Source organism: Falco naumanni, chromosome 15, assembly GCF_017639655.2.
Source record: "Falco naumanni isolate bFalNau1 chromosome 15, bFalNau1.pat, whole genome shotgun sequence".
NCBI classification, from domain to species: Eukaryota; Metazoa; Chordata; class Aves; order Falconiformes; family Falconidae; genus Falco; species Falco naumanni.
In genome coordinates, this window is record NC_054068.1 from 2055908 (window position 1) to 2074856 (window position 18949).

At 55.8% G+C, this 18949-nt stretch overlaps 3 protein-coding genes across 10 annotated transcripts in view; 1 reads left to right on the forward strand and 2 right to left on the reverse strand.

Moving 5' to 3' along the window:
* The first annotated feature begins 181 nt into the window (after nt 1–181).
* LOC121097943 (cytochrome b-245 light chain) lies at nt 182–2924 on the forward strand. The gene is made up of 6 exons (XM_040615393.1): nt 182–321; nt 1074–1143; nt 1359–1433; nt 1669–1752; nt 1826–1907; nt 1999–2924. The coding sequence occupies exons 1-6, from the start codon at nt 264–266 to the stop codon at nt 2179–2181; spliced, it is 552 nt and encodes a 183-aa protein (XP_040471327.1). The 5' UTR covers nt 182–263; the 3' UTR covers nt 2182–2924.
* Nucleotides 2925–3041: 117 nt separating this feature from the next.
* On the reverse strand, nt 3042–5798 carry IL17C (interleukin 17C). The gene is made up of 2 exons (XM_040615391.1): nt 4720–5798; nt 3042–4484 (listed from the first exon to the last, which is right to left on the reverse strand). Exons 1-2 carry the CDS (start codon nt 5502–5504, stop codon nt 4235–4237), a joined length of 1035 nt encoding a protein of 344 aa, XP_040471325.1. The 5' UTR covers nt 5505–5798; the 3' UTR covers nt 3042–4234.
* Nucleotides 5799–7848: 2050 nt separating this feature from the next.
* The window catches only part of ZC3H18 (zinc finger CCCH-type containing 18), a 48785-nt gene continuing 37684 nt past the window's right edge, over nt 7849–18949 (reverse strand). For 6 of the 8 annotated variants that reach the window (XM_040615194.1, XM_040615191.1, XM_040615187.1 and 3 more), the window contains 7 exons: nt 18550–18693; nt 16620–16772; nt 14356–14516; nt 13547–13743; nt 12295–12391; nt 9877–9973; nt 7849–8552 (listed from right to left, as the gene is read on the reverse strand). In XM_040615194.1, the coding sequence (XP_040471128.1) occupies nt 8354–8552; nt 9877–9973; nt 12295–12391; nt 13547–13743; nt 14356–14516; nt 16620–16772; nt 18550–18693 (1048 nt within the window). In that variant the 3' untranslated portion in view covers nt 7849–8353. The remainder of the gene's footprint in view (nt 8553–9876; nt 9974–12294; nt 12392–13546; nt 13744–14355; nt 14517–16619; nt 16773–18549; nt 18694–18949) is intronic. The other 2 variants (XM_040615193.1, XM_040615190.1) reach the window with 2 other exon arrangements.

Genomic DNA, 18949 nt, shown 5'->3' on the forward strand with positions numbered 1-18949 from the left:
CATAGTCCCTGTCCCCCCACATGGCCCCTGTCCCTTGCAGGACTGATCTTGTCCCCGATCCCTCCGTGTCCCTTGCGGGACTGGCCCTGTCCCCGCACGGCCCCTGTGCCCCCGAGCCTGGCCCTGGTCTGGTGCCGTGTGCCTGTGTGGGCGGGGCTTGCGGGAGGGGGCGGGGCCTACGAGAGGGGGCGTGGTTGAATAGTCTTCCGGGTCTGCCCGAACCGAGTCGGGCCGAGCGGAGCCGAAGGGACTCGGGCGGCGCCATGGGGCAGATCGAGTGGGCCATGTGGGCTAACGAGCAGGCGCTGGCGGCCGGGCTCAGTGAGTGCGGGGGTCCGGGGGCGGGTGGGGGGTGCTGGGTACCGGGGACCTGGGTGCTGCACAGCGTGCCGAGCGCCTCCGCTTCGCGCAGCGCCCCCGGCCCGGCCGTGGGGGTCCCCGGGGCAGCCCGTGTCGCCAGGCTGCAGGGAGGGAGAGGCGGCTCGGGGGGCTGAGCCCGGGGGTCCCGCAGGCACGGTCCTGCTCGAGGGGGTGGCAGCCCCGGGGGGGTCCGGTCCCGCCGGCCGGGGGGCGCTGAGGGCGGCCGGGACGTGCCGGCCCCGCTGGGGGTGCCAGGGCTAGAGGCTCCGCTTCCTCTTTCTCGTCTTCCTCTTTCTCTTTCCTTTTCTCTTCCCTTTCCTTCTCCTCTTCCTCTTCCTCTTCCTTTTCTTCCTCCTCTCCCCCGTCTCCGCCCAGGTTTCCTGTCCCCGCCGGGCAGCCGGAGGGGACCACAGCTCCGTGGCTGGAGCTGGCACGTGGCCACGGGGGCAGAAACCTCCCCCAGGCTTGAGCCCCCCCATCCTGGACCCCCCCAGCACACCCCATCCTGGACCCCCCAGCACTCTCCAGCCTGGCGGCCCCCATTTCCCTTCCCTGAACCCAAGGGGTCCCGCACAGCATCTCCCCAGCGCCCCGCACATCGGGTGATATGGGTTTGGGGGGGGGGGGCTGTATTGCGGGCTGGGGGGCCGTGCCCTGGCTCGGGGGGCCGTATTAGTGGGCAGGGACCCCAGCATCCTGCTGTGTCCCCACAGTCATGCTGACAGGTGGCATCGTGGCCGTGGCAGGGCAGTTCAAGGACTGGTACTTCGCGGCGTATGCCATGTATCCTTGTGGAGAGGATGCCCGGGGCTGGGAAAAACCAGGGGAAACCCCTGTCCCGGTGAGGATGGAGGACGTGGGTGGGGGGAGACACCCTCCTTCTCCCCAGTCCGGGTGTAAACCCCTCCTTCCCTGCCCCAAAGAGCCCATTTTTGGGTGAGGGGTGTGACTAGGGACTAATCTTGGCCCCGAGCGCCGCTTTCCTTGACCCCCCGCAGCGCAGCAGGTGCCTTGGTCTGCCTGCTGGAGTACCCCAGGAGCAAGCGGAAAAAAGGCTCCACCATGGAGAGGTGGTAAGTGGTGTGTCCTCCTCCCTCACCCCTGGGACTTGGGGGTCCTGGAACCCCCCCAGACACAGGGACGTGGCTCTGAGGGTGGGAGCAGTGGGGCTGGAGCAGGGCTGGATCCCACAGATAGGTTCCTTGGGGTGTCCCATGCAGGGTCAGTGCAGAGATGAGGGTTCTTGGGGCTGGGTGTCCCCCCTGGGGTGGGGGTGGCCTCTCTGACCTCCCCAGTGTTGCTCTGCAGCGGCCAGAAGTACATGACGGCGGTGGTGAAGGTGTTTGGGCCCCTCACAAGGAATTACTACATCCGAGCCATCCTGCACGCCGCGTAAGTGGGGTGGGAGGTCAGGGCTGAGGTGCAGCCCCCCCAGCCCCCTCCTGACCCCCAGTCTCTCGCACAGCCTGGCTGTCCCTGCTGGTTTCCTCCTCTCCACCATCCTGGGCACCGTCTGCTTGGGCATCGCGAGCGGCATCTACCTGCTGGTGAGTGCAGAGTGGCTTTGGAGGGGTTTTTGGGGGGCTGGAGGCTCTGCCGGGGGAGAGCCCCCCCTCAATGGTCACCATGGCTTTGCAGGCGGCGGTGCGTGGGGAGGAGTGGAGACCCATTGAGCAGAAGCCCCCAGAGCGGCTGCACATTGGGGACACCATCAAGCAGCCACCCAGCAACCCTCCGCCCCGGCCCCCCGCTGATGCCCGCAAGAAGCAGCCGGTGGAGGTGGGGGGGCAGGTGAACCCCATCCCCGTTGAGGCTGAGTAACGGAGGGGGGGCGGGGGCCCTCCTGTCACTGCTGCACTGCTCGTGCTCCTGCTTCCCAGATGCACCCCAGCCCCTCGTGGGGAAACTGGGGTGCCTGGCTCCTGGGGATCCCCAAGTCCTCAGGGCTCCCCAGCTCCTTGGTGGGTCCCCAGCTCCTGGGGATGCCCGAATCCTTGGGGATCATCAGTTCCCCCGGGGCTCCCCAAGGAATCCCTAAGTACCCAGGAATTAGCTCCCTGTGAGGTTTGCAGCTCCTGGGAATCCCCAAATCCCCAGGGATGCTCAGCTCCTCAGGGGCTTTTCCAGCTTCCAGAGGCTCCCCAGCTTCCGAGGATCCCCAAATCCTTGGGGATGCTTAGCTCCCTGTGGGGTTTCCAGCTCCTGGGGGTGCTCAGCTCCCTGTGAGGTTGTCAGCTGCCAGGGGATCCCCAAATCCCCGGGGATGCTCAGCTCCTCAGGGGCATCTCCAGCCTCCAGGGGCTCCCCAGCTCCTGGGGATTCCCAAATCCCCAAGGATGCTCAGCTCCCTGCTCTCCAAGCAGTCCCCAGTTCCCTGAGGTCTCCCCAAATCCCTGGGGAACACCAGCTCTCCAGGAAATACCCAGCCCCCCCGAGGGGTCCCCAAGCCCTGCAGCCCGGTGGGGTGGGGTGGGGGGATCAGGCAGCTCTGCTCCCTGCACCAGCTCTCACTGGTTTTTTTGTCACTTCTGCGGTTGCTGTTGCAATAAAAAGTGGGAAAGGCACCAGCTGCCCCTGCCTGCCACTTCCCAGGGGGGCTGCAGCTGCTGGGGCTGGGCTGGGGCCAGTTTTAAGGACAAACAGTGCGATTATGGGCAAACTTTGTGGTGCAGCTGCAGTTGGCGTGGGGACGTGCAGGGCTGTGTCCCTTTTTTGTGGGGGACAGGGAGGTGTCCTCAGGGGGCATGTGGCATGGGGGCCCCACAGTCCTGCACGTGTACCCCCCTTCCCCAAAAATCTTCTGTGGACCCAGTGGTGGGGTGAAGCAGGGGGTGGTGGTGGTGGTGGTGTGTGAACCTGCACTGCAGCTGCACAGCAACTCCCAGAGGTGCCCCCAAAGCCGAGGGGAGACCCCCCCCCATGGCGGGGTGGGTGGGTATTTCACTCCTTGCTTGCGGGTGCTGGGGGTGCCCAGGTGTGATGTGAGACCATGCGCTGCTTGGTGGTGACAAACCCCTGACCCTCTTGGGGCACCAGCAGCTGCTCTGGGCCCTACTCTGTGCCCCTGCCCCCCCCCACTCCCACCATAAACCCTGGTCTGGCACCCATGGGTGCCGGCAGGGCACGTGGGTGGCCCCAGCAGGTGGCGCTGGGCCCGCGGAACGTGGGTGCCCGGGAGCTAGAGCCATGGGAAAGGTGTGGGTGGTGGGATGCTGTGGGTGTGGGGCTGGTCCCCTCCCCGGGGCTGGGGTTGTGGGATGCCCCCCTGCCCGGCCACCCTCTCCATCACCCCCCAGTTCATCCTGCCCTGCCGCACTGGGTGCACTGGTGCTTTACCTATTGTGCTGGGGCCAAGAGATGCCCCAAAGCTGAGCATCACCCCACGGGACACCCATGGACGTGCCCTTGGCCCCATCCCACACCCCTTTGCCCCATTGCGCTGACATCCTCACACACACCCCCCGCCCCCAACTGGGGAAAAAGAACAAGGACCGTGCTGGGGGGAGTTGGCCTTTATTTGCAGGCTGCACGCTGCCAGCTTTAAATAGCACATATAGAGGAGACAATAAATAGCTTTGCGGGGGGAATAAATAACCAGCGAGCCGCCAAGCAGGGCTCGCAGGATCTGACTGCGGGGCCACGGGCACCACGGGCTGATGCTGGACCCGGAGTTGCAGCCTTGGCAGGGGAGGTCAGCAATAAATACGGGTTAAAAAAATAATCCTCCGGCAGCAAGGCTCATAAATAAATCATAAATAACAAGGTGAGGGTTTGGGGGCGGAGGGGGGCCGGGTGTGTGCTCTAAAACAAGCACGGGTCGGGATGGATGCAGTGACACAGTCACGCTATGGGGCTCCATGGGAGCAGGGGGGGCTCAGCGCCCGGTGCGGGGCAGGACGCAGGTGCAGCCCACCGGCACCCTGATGTAGTCTACCTCGAAGGTGACGAGGCCAAGGCCGGTGGGACGTGGGCAGGGCTTGCGCCGCAGGACCATCATGGTCTGGTGGATGGCCACCGAGTTGAGTGACGTCGTCTCCCGACCTGTCTTGACATCCACGCAACCACTGCAGAGGCACTCGGCGAAGGCCAGCTTGCGCGGGTAGCGGTTCTCGTCCTCATCGATGCTGCGGGTGAGTTATGGGGCATGGTCAGCAAGCCCCTTCCCCTGTGTCCCCATCACCCCCCCGGTCCCCATCACCCCCCAAGTCACCCTGCACTGGGCAGGCAACGGGGATGCCCGTGGGAAAGCGCAGCTGAACGATGCTCGGGGAAGCGGAGGCACGGTGCAAGGGTGCTCGGGGAAACTGAGGCAGCAGCCAGTGTGGGACCGTGGAGGGGTCCCCGGTGGGTGGCACTCACCGGTATCGCCATGGGGAGATGGAGCGCTCATTGGGCTCACTGTGGAGGCCGGTGCGGAGCTGCAGCGCGGGGCAGGCACGCTCACGGTGGCGGCGGTGGCGGCGGCGGCGGTGGCCGGGGGTCTCCTGCAAGCGCTCCAGCTGCGGCACCAGCTGCACGGGCACGTAGTGGTCCCAGCGCAGGCTGCGGCCCAGGAGGTGTGCGGGGGCTTCGCCGTCCCGCAGCTCACCCGTGCTGTAGCAGTGCACCTGGGGATGGTGCGGGGGGCTGCCGGGGCGGCGCAGGCCACAGCACAGCACCAGGGCACCCAGCAGCACCAGGGCACCGAGCCAGCCCTGCGCGAGAGCCCGGGTCAGAGGGGGCACCCGCACCCCGCACAGCACCCTCCTCGGCACCCAGCCCCGGCTCTCCTGGGGGGCAGCTGGACCCAAGGACTCCAAGGGGTCCTTGGGGTGAGCTTTTACCCCCACCCTCGGGACCCCCACACCCCTCCCCAAAAGCACGGCTGCACCCACCCACACATGCACCAGCACACGCATGCGCACACATGGGGTACTCGTGCATGTGGTACACACCCCTCCCCTAAAGCAGGAGCACATGTATGTGCGTGCATATACACACATATACATATACATGGGGAATACCTGCTCATACACATACGTACATCTACACACAGACACATATACAGCTATACGTAGACAGGGAATACCTGCACATATGCACACACATTGCTGTACATATGCAGGGGATACCCTGTACATATATACACACACATATATACCCATATGTATGCAGGGGATACCTGTACATATACACACAGACACACCCCCTACCTATACATGTGCAGGGAATACCCTGCACATACACACACAGCTATACATACACAGATACTATGTGTACATATACACACACACACCGCACACGTAACTATGCACAATCATACACACACAGGGTATCAGCACAGGCACATGTACATGTAAACATACCAGCACACATTTGTAACAGACATTAGTTCCAGTGTGTGTGCATGCATACTTGTGCATATATACAAGCACATATATACACACACATGCCCTGCACTACCCTTCCATGCACATACACACACACACACACAGATGTTACATACATACAGAGGTGTCAGCCCGTGTGCATCTATGCACCCACAGAGCAGTACCAGCACATATGCATACATGCACATGGATGGCTGCATACGTGCAAACACACATGCATTAGCAGCACACATACATACAACTGGACTACTCTTCCATGTGCACGCCCCCCCCCCTCAGCCAGAAACACACACAGCGCTAGCAGCTGTGCACACAATACCAGCCAGCCTTTACACGTACATACCACCACACACACATGTACACATGTGCAAAGCCAGCAGCACGTGCACTTCCCCAGCCTGCCATGTACAGGCACCAGCACACATGCAGCTACACGCACATTCCAGCTGGCCCATTGCCCCCAGCTGGCCCATTGCTCCCCCCCCGGGCTGGGCAGCCCTCATGCCCACCCCCACGTGTGCACATCCCCCCCCCCCCCGCACCATGGGTTGCACCCCGCTCTGTGCACACACACACACACACACATGCTTTCACCACCCCCAGCTGCCAGCAGTCCCACCCCATGCTGCGCCCACCCCTGTAGCCCCCCCCCCCCCTCCCCCAGTTACCATGGGGTGGGCGTCGAGGGTGCGGGAACACGCTGGAAAAACTGGGGGGGCCCTTACGAACCGCTGCCCCAGGGATGCGGGCAACCGAGTGGCAGCACCGCCGCTGCCGCCGCCTTTATATAGGGCTCGGGCAGGTGATGTACACACACCTGGAAACTCCAGCTCCGGCTGCCTTCCTCCTCCCCGCGGGCCGTCGTTACTTCCTTCTCAACTCCGCGTGTTCCAGCTCGGAAATCAGTTCCTGACACCCGCCCCCCCCCCCCCCCCCCAAATGAATTGTGGGTGGCTGATGGGGCTGGGCAGGCACAGACTCGTTGGGAAGGGGGTGGCCATCAGTTTGGCTGCCCTGATGTCCTGGGGATGGGCACAGAGAGAGCATCGTAGGGCTGCATGGTCCAGGTCACTGGAGGGCTGGGGGATGGGTACCCAGGGCATCCCATGCATGGGATGCCCTGGGTACCCATCCCCCAGCCCTCCAGTGACCTATGGGGGCAGGATCCCCGTGCCCAAGGCCATGGCCCCAACCCTGGCCCCATTGCGTAAGCCCGATGGTGATATCACCGTCACGTTCCCAGGGTTGCCAGAATAGAAATCCCAAATTGGGCAATGCTGGAAAGGGCTGAAGGGCTGTGTCCATCCCCTCTGATGCTCCAAAGTCCAGCACCAAGGGGTGTTCCAGCAGCGGGGATGCTCAAAGGCACGATGATGGTGTTGAGCAGAAAGGGGAGGATGTGGTGGGACCAGGGTTTATTTTTCCATTCTGGATGCAGGATATCCAGAACACAGAGCCCCGCATCCTTCAGCAAGTCCTCTCGTACCCCAAATCACTGCTGAGCTGGGCTTGGCCCCACCTGGACCACAGCACCCTGCCAGCACCATACGTGCCACACGGGCACTGTGGTGTGCAGGGTAACAATTCAGGGTCAGGGCTCTTGTCCCCATAGCAACCCAGTGGGCCCAGTATAGCAGGAAGCACAGTACTGGACATGGGGGAAGCACACAGAAAGCAGCTTTGTGTGGCTGTGGGACCAGGCTAATGCTTAACACCAGTGGGATACTGGTTTAACACTGGGCTGCAGGCTGGAGGGCCCACAGGTTCACAGGGGGGTCAGGGGTGCCGTGCTCCCCCCAGGAGCGACAGCAGCTCTCCCAGCTCCACAGGGCGCCCAGAGAGCAGGAAAAATTAACTACACAGCCCAAAGACAGGGACATGCGCCTTACAGCAAAGGAGGAGGACAGGGGTGCAGAGAAAAGGAAGAACTGGTTATCAAAATACTTTATTTCAGATAGATCCCTCAAAAAAAAAAAAAAAAAAAAAAAAAAAAAAAAAAAAGGAAAAAAGAACCCTCCTTGTTAGACAGACATCCCCACAACACCTTCAGGGCTCCTTTTAAATCAACTAAAACAATCCGATGCTTAAAATAAAAGACAGGTCATTTTCCCAATCAGACTTTAGTCAAGAATATATATATATTTTTGTTCCTGGGGTGGGAGGGCAGGGGGAGAAGGTGATGTTGCCAGCAGTTCACAGCAGTTTTCGGCTCTCTCATTACACAGTATATAGAACTGCATTGCTGAAGACACTCAACACACAGCAGGGCTAACTAGGAGAATACAACTCAAGGCTAGCAAAGAGGAGAGGGCAGAGAGAAAGAGAGGAATAGTGAGAGCATCCGATGGGGCTGGAGTCCTCTGTGCATAATTTACATGGAACCGGCACCGGCAGAGCCAGGGGCTGGCCCCGCTCGCCCTTCAGGAGCCGGAGCGAGTCGTCACAGGCGTCTCAGCTGACAAAACTTCAGTATTTTTTTTTTTTTTTGTGTGGTTTTTTTTTTTTAAAAAGAATCGCAGCCAAAATAAGACAGAACTGCAAAATCCCAAAGTGGCCGCTTTTACACTATTTATAAAAACATGAACAGTCACTAAGGGGCAGAGCGGCGCTCCGCGCACGGCCCACTATACTTTCCCCGGGATTTTGGCCCGCTTGCGAGCGATGGCATCTTCCACCGCCTTGAGCTGCTTCAGGAGCTCCTCCCGTCGTGACAGGGTGCTGGACTTGCCTGCCTTGGCACCCGTGGGGCCCGGCTCAGATGCTTTGCCTGGTACGCTCGTGACTTTGCTGGAGCTCTTGGACTGCGGCGAGAGCTGGCGTTTCCTGGCAGGGAGAGAGAGGAGAAGGTGGTCAGACGGTGCTCACCGGCAGCACGCCACGCTGGAAACAAACCCCACTGGCGTCTGCTCCAGTAAGGAAGAATCGCTCAAAGGGCCAGTGGAAGAATGAGACACGAGGCCTTGGGTTGGAAAACTGGCTGAAACAGTAAAAAAAAAAAAAAAAAAAAATCAGCTGCTCCAGGGGGAGCAAATCCATTTGGCTGCCCTAGAGAAACTTAGTGAGTCCTTGATCACCTCCTGCCTGGGCACAGGGCACGTCAAACCCACCACACGACACTGACAACTCAAACAGCAGCAGGCAGAAGAGGGTCAAGAACCAAGGGCGCAGCCACCACCACCGGTCTGGAAAGCCGAGGTTCCTCCTCTGCTAGAAAATAGGACCTCAGGGCCTGAAGGACAGGGCTGTGGCAGCCAGGGCTAGGTTTTGGTTTGGGAATATTCGGATACACAGAAATTGAGGTTCACCCGTGCCCCAGGCTGGACAGAGGGGATGACACAAGTCCTGCTGGCCACGGAACACAGGGGTGCTGGACAGGGCTGTGCCCGTTTGCTCACATAGATCCTCGCAGAGATGACACTTGAGAAATGCAGGGCAGCGCTGGCGGGCTGCGGGCAAGGAGGACAGAGGAAGCTTCAGGTGTGCTGCGGAAGGTGTTCCACAGTCCCTCAGCCAAAGGGCTCCGAGTGGAGCACAGCCCAAGGCCCCTGGAGCTACACGTCCAGTTCTGCAATGGGATGTTCCCAGCACAACAGTGGGTACAGGCTGCCAAGAAATTGGACATCAGCTGGTCACCTGTCACCAGAGGGGATGGAAAGGAGCTAGTCACTGTTCAGTGGCCACATTTTAACATCTCACAGCAGCAAAGTGAGCAGCTGAGGATGTGCTGGGCTATCCAAGAAAGGGAATCACACACCTGAACCAGGTGCCACAAGGAGCTCGGCAGCAGAGCGAAGGGATTGTACTTTCTTTCTCACTGGCACTACGCAGCGCCAGCGGCACTGGCGTGACTGAGCTTGCACCTAACCCAGTTGGCTCCTCTTGCTGGGACTGACCTCAAGAAAACCCCCAGGCTCCAGCTCGTTTCTGAGCTGGAATGGCTTAGCCGGTGGCTTCCGCATGAACCCCTGAGCACCTTTGGCTCCTGCCCAAGGAGCTTCGCGTCCTTCCTCTTGCTGTGCCTCCATGGCAACTGGAAACTACGGCCAGAGTGCCTCAGAGCTGCCCCAAGAGGAGGGACTGAACCGCTGGAGAAGTGTGGGCCAGGCTGGGCCTCACCAGAGACCCGTGAGAACAAGCAGGCACTGACCTGTCTGTCTGCGCTGGAGAAGGTTTCGTGTTCTGACCTCTCTGTCGCTCTTGCTTGGGTGAAGAGAGTCTCCCAGTTGCCTTCCTGTCACGAGAACCTATCAGGAGAAGAAAAGGTGAGATGTTCTCCTGCACTGCCGAGGTACAGGTCGCTACCTTGCTCAGCGTACTGTTTCAGCAAGCACATGGACACTCTTCTCCGGAGACAGACCAGACCATGCCAACAAAAGACCAAGTCCGATAGCAGCCAGAAAAGGAACCTACTGCTCTGTGCATCCCATCTTCGGGGGGAGCAGAAAAGCTAGCCAAGGCTGTGCCCCATGGTCAGCTGTACAAACCATCACCTGTGGGGAGCCGCACCGTCCCGTCCCTCACCCTCAGGCTGCTGGAACAAGGCTCCTCCACTGCGCTTTCAGGCCCTGCTTTGCTCGCAGACCTGCAGGGCAGGGCTGGCCCTCACAGACGAGCTCGTGCTCCATTATCCCTTGGCAGATCATCTGGTTTGCGCGGCATCCGAGCTGGCTCCGTGCTGGCCAGGTAACAGGGTGTTTTGGCTTTAAGAGCGCTGGGCGAGTGCAGCTCTGCCACTTTTGGAGCTGGCTGGGGCCAATCCCCAGGTGGCATCACCCCCATGTTTGTTCAGCACAGACCGAACTGTCATGCCCTGCTCAAACAGACCTGCCGTGGGGACTTGCTGGTGGTGGGAAGGCCACTGGGGTCCTGCAGCAGCATTATCCAGCTTTGCTGGGTTTCCCAGCTGCCGCTATCCCAGCACACAGAGAGCAGCCGGCGTGCTTGCAGGGCTGTCTGTGAGCCCTGGGGATGAGCAGAGCAACACGCCCTGCTACACTGCACCAGGTCGGTGCTGACCTCACTTTCAGCGGCACTCCAGACAGTAAAGGTGCTCAGTTCCTCGTAGCAGCAGCCGCCTGTATGTGTCGGGACAGCCCTCTGCTCCTGAGGACTGACACCATGAGAAAGCCAAGGCTGCATACACTGCAGATCTGATCACAGCAAGGTTACAGAACAGGGACGTGAGACTTGTGGCACAAACACCAACCAGCTTTGTGCTGGGACACTGAAGCACAAGCTGCACACTGGAGGGTGCCTCTCGCTCAGTCCCAATTCAGTCAGGGGGACACTTGCCACTGGGAGGTGAGGCGGAGTTGCCTTCAGGGCTTCTGTCCCGTTTGCTACTGCTTAAAAGTGCTTTATAATGTATAGACAACAAATAAAGTATATAATTGCATCTGCATCTATGTATCTATAAAATCAGCACAGTCTGCTAGGTTGGCCCATTCACTTGTCTGCAGCTCAGCAGTAGTTGTGAACTAGATCCCAGTGAACTCCAACCTCACCCAGTCCCTTCCATGCTGCCTTTGCAGGAGTCAAATGCAACCAAGCTATTAGCACAGAAATTTTTTCTGGCTGGCACCCAGAGTCAACAAGATACACCTACAGCCGAGACAACAGGGAAAACAACATCACGTGTCAATGCTGGCTTGTACGTCAAAACCACGCAGCTCTGGCCGACTACTCCCCCCGCTTTGTTTTTCAGTGGCGACAGCAAAGGCTGGAGTGTGGCGCTGAGGTCCCTCTCAGTGTGGCTGGCTAGCTCGATTTTCCCAGGTGCTAAGCCTGCTGCTGAGGGTTCAGACGCAGGAGAACACCTGGAAAGCCCGTGTCTTTCTAAACATAAAGGGCAGATCAGATTGTGTCACACGCAAGTGGGGAAATCGTCTCATCTCGCAGGATGGGTGACCTAGCCAATTACTGCATCCAGCCCAGAGCCTCGGCAGCCCGGGCTCCCTTTCCAAGCACTGCCACAATCCTGTCTGTCAGGAGGACTAAGATCCTTTGGGATGCACTGAAATAGAAGGCAGAGGAGGCTCCAGGATACAGCATGGGGAAACCCTGTGACTTCCACAGCCACCTCCAACAACATTACTAGAGAAGAGGTGGCTGCTGTAGGATGGATCGTACCTACAGCATGGAGATGAGCGTGCCATCTCCAAAGCTAGGGTGCTTTTTTTTTTTTCTTTTCTTCTTTTTCTTTTTTTCTTTACAGTAGACTTACACAGACATAGTGGAGCCAAGGTACTCGCAATGTGCACCACAAGACAGCTAGGCAAGGCCGGGTTTGGCCTGCCCAGGGCTGACCTCACCTCGCTTACTTCACAAACCCAAGTGTCTCACCTCAACCATGTTTTTGCAGCAGGCCAGCTAATACGCCTGCGTTATCTGGTGGCAATTGCACGCTCTGAGGTTTTGGAAGGACACATGCCTGCAATTAACCTCTCCAGTGAGTGGACTCTTGCAGCAGAGACTTTCACAGGACATTTGTTGCTCGAGCACTGCCTCGAGCAGCAGAGCAGGAACCCAGCCAGGCCAGGAGTCCCTGGGATGGCTGATGTCTCACCTCTGTCAGGTGACAGGTTCGCCCGTTTGGCTGGAGGAGAGGTCGGCCTGTCTTTGTCTGCTGGCTCGTATCTCTTCCTGCTTCCTTTGTCAGCTGCCTAAAATGGAATTAAAACAGACAATGGATCTGAACAGCCACTTCCCTCTGGGGAGGGAAGCAGGCAGAGATTTTTGCTGTGATGGGTGCCGGTGATGCGCTGGCTGGCTCATGCAAGTGCATCTCCTGTTAAACTCCCTTGTGTACACCAGTCTCAGCCATCACTGGCACTATGCAATTCCCCTACCACCCATCCTCTGGCACCAGGACTAATGGTACGCTCTTTTGTCAGAAACAAGAAAACAGCAGCATTTTGTAGAGTTTGCTTCAGCAGCACCAAGGATAGCAAATGTCAAGGAGGCATCTGGAGCCGTGCCTTCTTCCAGGATCTGACCATGCCAGCTGGTAGTTATGCGTAACTGCACAGCCCTCCCCACGGAGCATGCTTCAGACTCGATAAAGGCGCCTCACGTCATAGCACAGGGAAGTAGGGAAAACTGCAGCCTCAGACTGCACTGGGGAATTTGGACTGTCAGAAAAAAACACATTAATGCTTCAAAACCAGGAACGTACCCACGTGACTGGGGCCAACACCCTGCTCTGGCACAAAACCCCAAGAGGCCAAACTCTCCCACATGACCTGGACTGCAATCTCAGTCAAAGGCACCAACCCGGGGAATCTGGCTCAATCGTAAAGAAGAAAAAAAATCAGGCTCCCTGCGGAAAGTGCGGCTTGCAGCGGACACCCCAGAGAGACAAGGCAATGGCCACTTTTACCTCCTGACTCGGTTAATGCCTTGTCAGCAGTTCGCTCCAGAGCAGGCAGTGGGAGACGAGCTCTCTCGGAAGCGTGCAGCAAGCATGCTTTCAGTGGGCAAGGCCCCAGCACATGTGGGACTGTGCCACGCACGGCTTTGCCTCGGTGCTCTGGCTGCAGCCCTCGACAACGCGGGGAAGAGCCCTTGAAGCTGCAGCAGGAATGTGCCCCAGGGGAGCCGCCAACACAGTGCCAAGCTCAAGCCACCACAGGGTGTGTGCTGCAAGACTGGTTCTGTCTGCCGCCCTTCAATCCCACCTGCAGACCTACCCAGCTGAGCTCATCCCGACAGCACGGAGCCTGGAGGTCCCCTTCCGCCAACCCCAAGCCCCAGGATCCATCCTATCCACTCCCTGAATTCCCTGGGTGGAGGGAATCGCACCCCTCCCCACTTCTCACCTTATTCAAGAGCGTCAGTTTGATCTCTTTGTGAGCGCTGAAGCCCCCCTGCTGCGACTGGGGGGCTGACGGCTGCTGGGTCTGGAGGAGCTGCTGCGATTTGCTCCCCTGGGTAGGCTTGGCTGATTTCAAGAGCTGAGCAGGCACATCCCGTTTCCGCTTCTCTTCTTTAGCACTGTCTTCTTTTTTTGACTTTCCTGTTGAAACCAGAGAGCAGAGGTAGTGACTTGCGAGCGATTCCTTCCACCTGCCCTCCCTTTGGAAGGCAGGGCAAGAGGATGCTGCTCCAGGGACTGGAAAAACCCACTCCAGTTAGCACAGCTCGTGGCCCCCAAGGTTAAAAGATTCAGGAAACCAGAATTTCGGCAGGGAGGACACTTAACGTAAAAAACAAAGACAAAAGGCTCTTGCTGCCAACTCTGCTACGATCTACAAAGAACAGAGCAAGAGCAACATGACACTGGAGCTGTCCAGAAGATTTAGCATCATCTCATGAATGTGAAAGAGAACAAGGTGAGAGGTGGAATCAGGCAGAACTCCCAAACAGGAAAAGGCATCTTTACAGCCAGACATGCAGGTACGGAAGGATGCAAATGTCTATTTGCTCCACAGCCTCCCTTTCTCCATGGGCTCACCCTCCTCAGGTGAAGCCTCTGGGCCTCCCTAGTCTACACCAGCCTCAAGCACCAGCCTCCGCTCAGCAATTTTCCTGAAGCTCACAGAATCACCAAGCAAGCTGTATGCAGGTCTCTGCTCCCCCCCCTGTTTTTCCCAGGACCCCTTGGAAAAGAAAGTAACAAACCAGGTACCTCTACCTTTCTTCTGCTGCGCTGGGGTTGGGGATCGGGAGCTGGCTGAGGAAACAGGACTGGCCAAGTCCGCGTACATGTCTTCAGAGTCGGCGCTGCGTACAGAGCTGCTGCTGGAGGAGGCACTAGAGACAGAAGAAACGCTGCTCACGCTCAGGGACCTGGAAAGAGCCAACAGGCCGTTACAGTCACGAATGCAAACAAGAACCAGGCAGCGGTGAGACAGACACCTTTGTTTCAATTCTGCTGCGTGGCTGGGATGTCAGAAAGCTGCTAAGGCAGGCAATAACCAGGAAGAGACAAAGGTTATGTGTCCTTGGGTACAGACGATACGAAAAATCCCAAACATGTTAGATGCAAGCCTAGAAAATACCGTTTATTTATAAACAGGATTAAGGCAACATGTAAACAGGTCACACTTTCCCCAGGTAAATAAAAAGTGAAAGTAGGGTGTGCGCTATCATATACAGGTCAGTGTTACGGCTCAGGTCAAGGGTTCCCTGGCAATGTTTTTGTTGTTTGGCTCACATTTATTGATGGAGGCTTTAAAAGCCCTGGAGTCCTACAGCCCACAGCTCCTGCCCAGCTCCCCAGGGTACAGGAGAGCCCAGCTGCCTGTTTTGAGCCTGTCACGACTGATAATGACAGGGAAGATGTGCGTAAGATAGCAATCTTCTAATAGTGCCTATAAGATGGCTATCTTCTAATGCATTCACAACATTAAAATTGTCAGACAATCATTACATTAAGGAAGACTTCCTACTGAGAAATGTACCAGACAAAAACACAGGGCTACGCATCAGACTTCCCTTCAGGGGCATACCACCACCGCAGCTTTGCTGCACTGAAGCGGCTCCAAAAATCCCAGCTAGCTGGGACCCAGCTGGCAGCGCAGCCCCCCGGCGTGCGGGCCCTGGCGTACACCGACTACATGAATATTCAGGCAACCTCTCCAGCAGGTTCCGCGGGCCGCATGACTTCTGTGCTCCAGCAACTGCCCTGCCAGCGAGGTCCAGGCTCGTGCATGACCGAATGGGCTGCGGCAGCTTCAGCACAGACTAGCCCTGGAACAACTGCAAACTACCTGCTGGCACCCTGACAGGGGTGCGTTCTGAAAGGTTGCAGGGACTGCTGCAACAGCGACTGGATGAGCCAGAAACTCCTTCTGCAGGAAAGCTCCTGGCTACGAGGTTGTCCCAGCAGACATGGTTTGGGCACACATTACGTTTCCTATGTTTCCTCCTTTCCCACACACCTGTAAAAGCTGCAAGCACAGCCCCAGCGCCACACAAGCAGCACCTGGGACCAGTTTTTCCCATCTTCTCCTCTCGGGCCCTGTACCGCAGGGCAGCGCAGAGCCAGCGTGCCCAAGTGCTCTCTGAACCTCTTGCATCACCCCTACCTGATCTGATGAATGTGACAAGCATGCAGTAAACAAGTTTGTATTTCCGTAAAATAATGCGGATGTTGAACCCTGGAGTTTCATAGAGTTCAGATGCGTGAATTACTGCTGGTCAGAGCCAAGTCCTACTTAATCCACTAGTTTTATGCTACAGGTCTACTTTTAAATCTGCATCACGGGAAGCGCTGTGTCTCAAGGCTGCCTGTGAGGTTTCAGGGATTCCTGCACCTAAATAAATGCAAAAAAATCTGAATGAAGGACTTGAAAGAAGCTTATTTCATGACTTTTTACTGGAGGGAGTTAGCTGTTTACAAATCCCACAGACTAACAGCCATGTAACTATTCACTTGGGGCTAAACACAAAGGGAACTGGCCAGGCAACTTTGCCAGCAAAGTAGAAATATCATTAGCTGGGCCTTTTAGGTATTTTCTGACCTACCTCTCCCAACAGACCAAGCATCTTCCCTAAGGACATTCAGTAACAAGAGGTAGTAAAGAGGTTTGGAAGAGAAAAGCTCTATAGCCTGAAACTGTTAACTCGTAAATAAATTAGGATGTGAGATCACCCTAGGTGTAAGATGTTTTGGTCATCATTTAGGTAAAAATGGGCAGTTTGGCACAAACGACAAATTATTTCCTTGAATAAGCCACAAGGACACTACCAATGTTGTACTGCTGTCGTGATTCAGGACTTGGGATTTTACCACCACACAAAGAAATAATCTCGTTTCATGTCCTAGTTATCTATAGCTTCTGATACTTGAAGCTAGCGAGAGCGTTCACAGCAAGAAACCACAGCAGTTAAGAATAGTTATAAATCTCCTCTTACTTCAACAAAGGTTATGAAGGGTCGAGGCTGTACCTGGATTTCCTGGACCCAGACGGGGAGTGGGAGACTGAGGCAGATGATGATCTGGAATGAGATCTGGAGAGAGAGCGAGACAAGGACCTAGATCGGGAACTGGAACCACTGTAGCTGCTGGCACTTCCACTGATGCTGCCGCTGATAGTCCGCCTGCAAGACAGCAAATGACATCCTCACCTCGCTGCGCTCTGCTGTGAAACGGGGTTAGAAGAAACTGTTTAGGGATGGTTCGAGCATGATGCTGTTGTCCTGTATTGTATACAAGACTGGTGCTTTGCAAATGTAATTGTTTCAGATGTTCTCCTCAACCTTACATTCCCGGTCCTGAGGAAGCACCTGTTTTCTGAACAGTAACTGTCTTCTGCAAGACCCAATAACGCCAATGAAAGCCAGGCAAAGAATCAGCTGAAACACCTTAATCCTGTACTGGTAGCAGGAGTAAATGCTTCCTACAAAGAAAAATTGCTAACTGCGTAACACAGTGGGACTACATTGTATTTCAGGCCATAAAAATAACGATACACATTTTTGAATAATACACCAGTACCAACACAAATAGAGCTGTTCTGTCATTTGCACAGCAGGGAGAGTGTAGGGCAGTGGGGTTTGTGTGGGTATAAGTGTGAAAAACAACAACAAATCAAACCCCAAGACTGGAATAAAGAGTAAGGGAAGGCGGCTGAAGACATCCAAGGTTATTATTAACTAGTTAAAGCAAAAAGGGAACTAGAACTGATGGAGTTTCTAGGGAAAAGAAATTGTCATCATCAATTTTCACTATGGAGACATAACTGCTCAGCCCAGGCCTTTTCTTTAGCTACTGTGAAGAAACAGGAGACTTAATCCCACACAAACTTAAGAATTGACATGGGATGAGTCTGAAAAACCTGAAAGGAAAACAGAATTACAGCCGTCTTCAAAACACATTGACGAAAAGCATCATTCAATGATCCAAGAACACCTTCCTGCAGGCATAAAACATTCTCCATCTCCCTGTGTGCTCAAAAAAAGAGACATTTCTAGTAAATACATTTCTTACACAGAGAGCTACTGCTTCTATAGACACACAGGTACCATAATTATTTCAAAACTTCTAACGCAAGAAGAATGCATGATGAGTTTCAGCTGTGCTTAGCTGACTGTGTCCCTCCAAGAACAGGCAATGTTACCTGTGTTTATCCTGTAACATTTTTAGGTACAGTACAATAGATTAAGCCTGATAAATGTATTTAAATACAGACAAGTGCTCCTTGTTTGAAAACCATCAGAAGCCCCTCTCATTTCAAACGCAAAGGGAGAAGAAAGGCAACAAAACCAGCAGACAGACAGAACAAGTCACTTGAAACATTCAAACTAGTCACACTGGATGAAGCCAGGAAGAGCAGGCGAGCCGGCAAGCTGTGTACTGGGAACAGCAGAAGTCAGAGTTTTTCCTCCTCTCCTCCAGTGGTACTGCTAGATGCTGACGACCCAGCTCCTGGTACCACACAGAAAAATACTTCCTGCATAGCAGCACACGTTTAGAGGACACAGGGTCCAAACCCATCACCACAAGCCCTGACCCTCCGACACGTCAGATCTGCTCTCTGGACTAAATGCAACTCTGCTTCCTTGCTGCGTGGCCTCTGCAACCAGTGGCTCTCAAACATGCCTTTTTGTGTGCTGCAGACCCTGCCTTTTAACCCATTTCATGTACTCCCCTTGCTTTATCTCCCAACCAGCCTTCAGAGGTAGGAGCAACTGGCTGTGGCAAGTCACCAGCATTTGCCCTCAACTCCTTCCTTCTCTTCCCATCTCCTTTCTGCCCCAGGAAATGTATTTCTCCTTAATATCGAAGAGCCTTTGTAGCTGATGCTCCTGACAGAACCCCAGGATTTGGTCTATCTTGCAGGAGATCAAGCCTCACTCCACCCCACAGCTCTCTTACCTCCTGGGTGGAGTCCTTGTCTGACGTTCCTTCCTTCTTGCCTCTCGGTTATCCCCTGGTTTGGCTGGCTCTGGTGCAGCTGTTGTGATTTTAGTAAGCGGCTGAGGGACTGGAAGGGCAGCTAGCTTCTTCACAGATTTTTCACTACAAGAATTAAAATTTTTATGTGTGTGATCAGAGTCAGTAGGTACAGACCACAGACGTTCTCGAAAGCAACAAAATGTGCTCATGTTTGTTGTTGACTAAATATTATATAGATATGATTACTGCAGCTACAGGCACTTGGCTATTTCACTGAAACACTCTCAAACAACATGGATTCCCGCTCCCCCCCAAAGGGATCTGTTATCCATATTCTATAAGTCCCCTTTTCAGAGACAAGTTACTAAACAACAGCTAA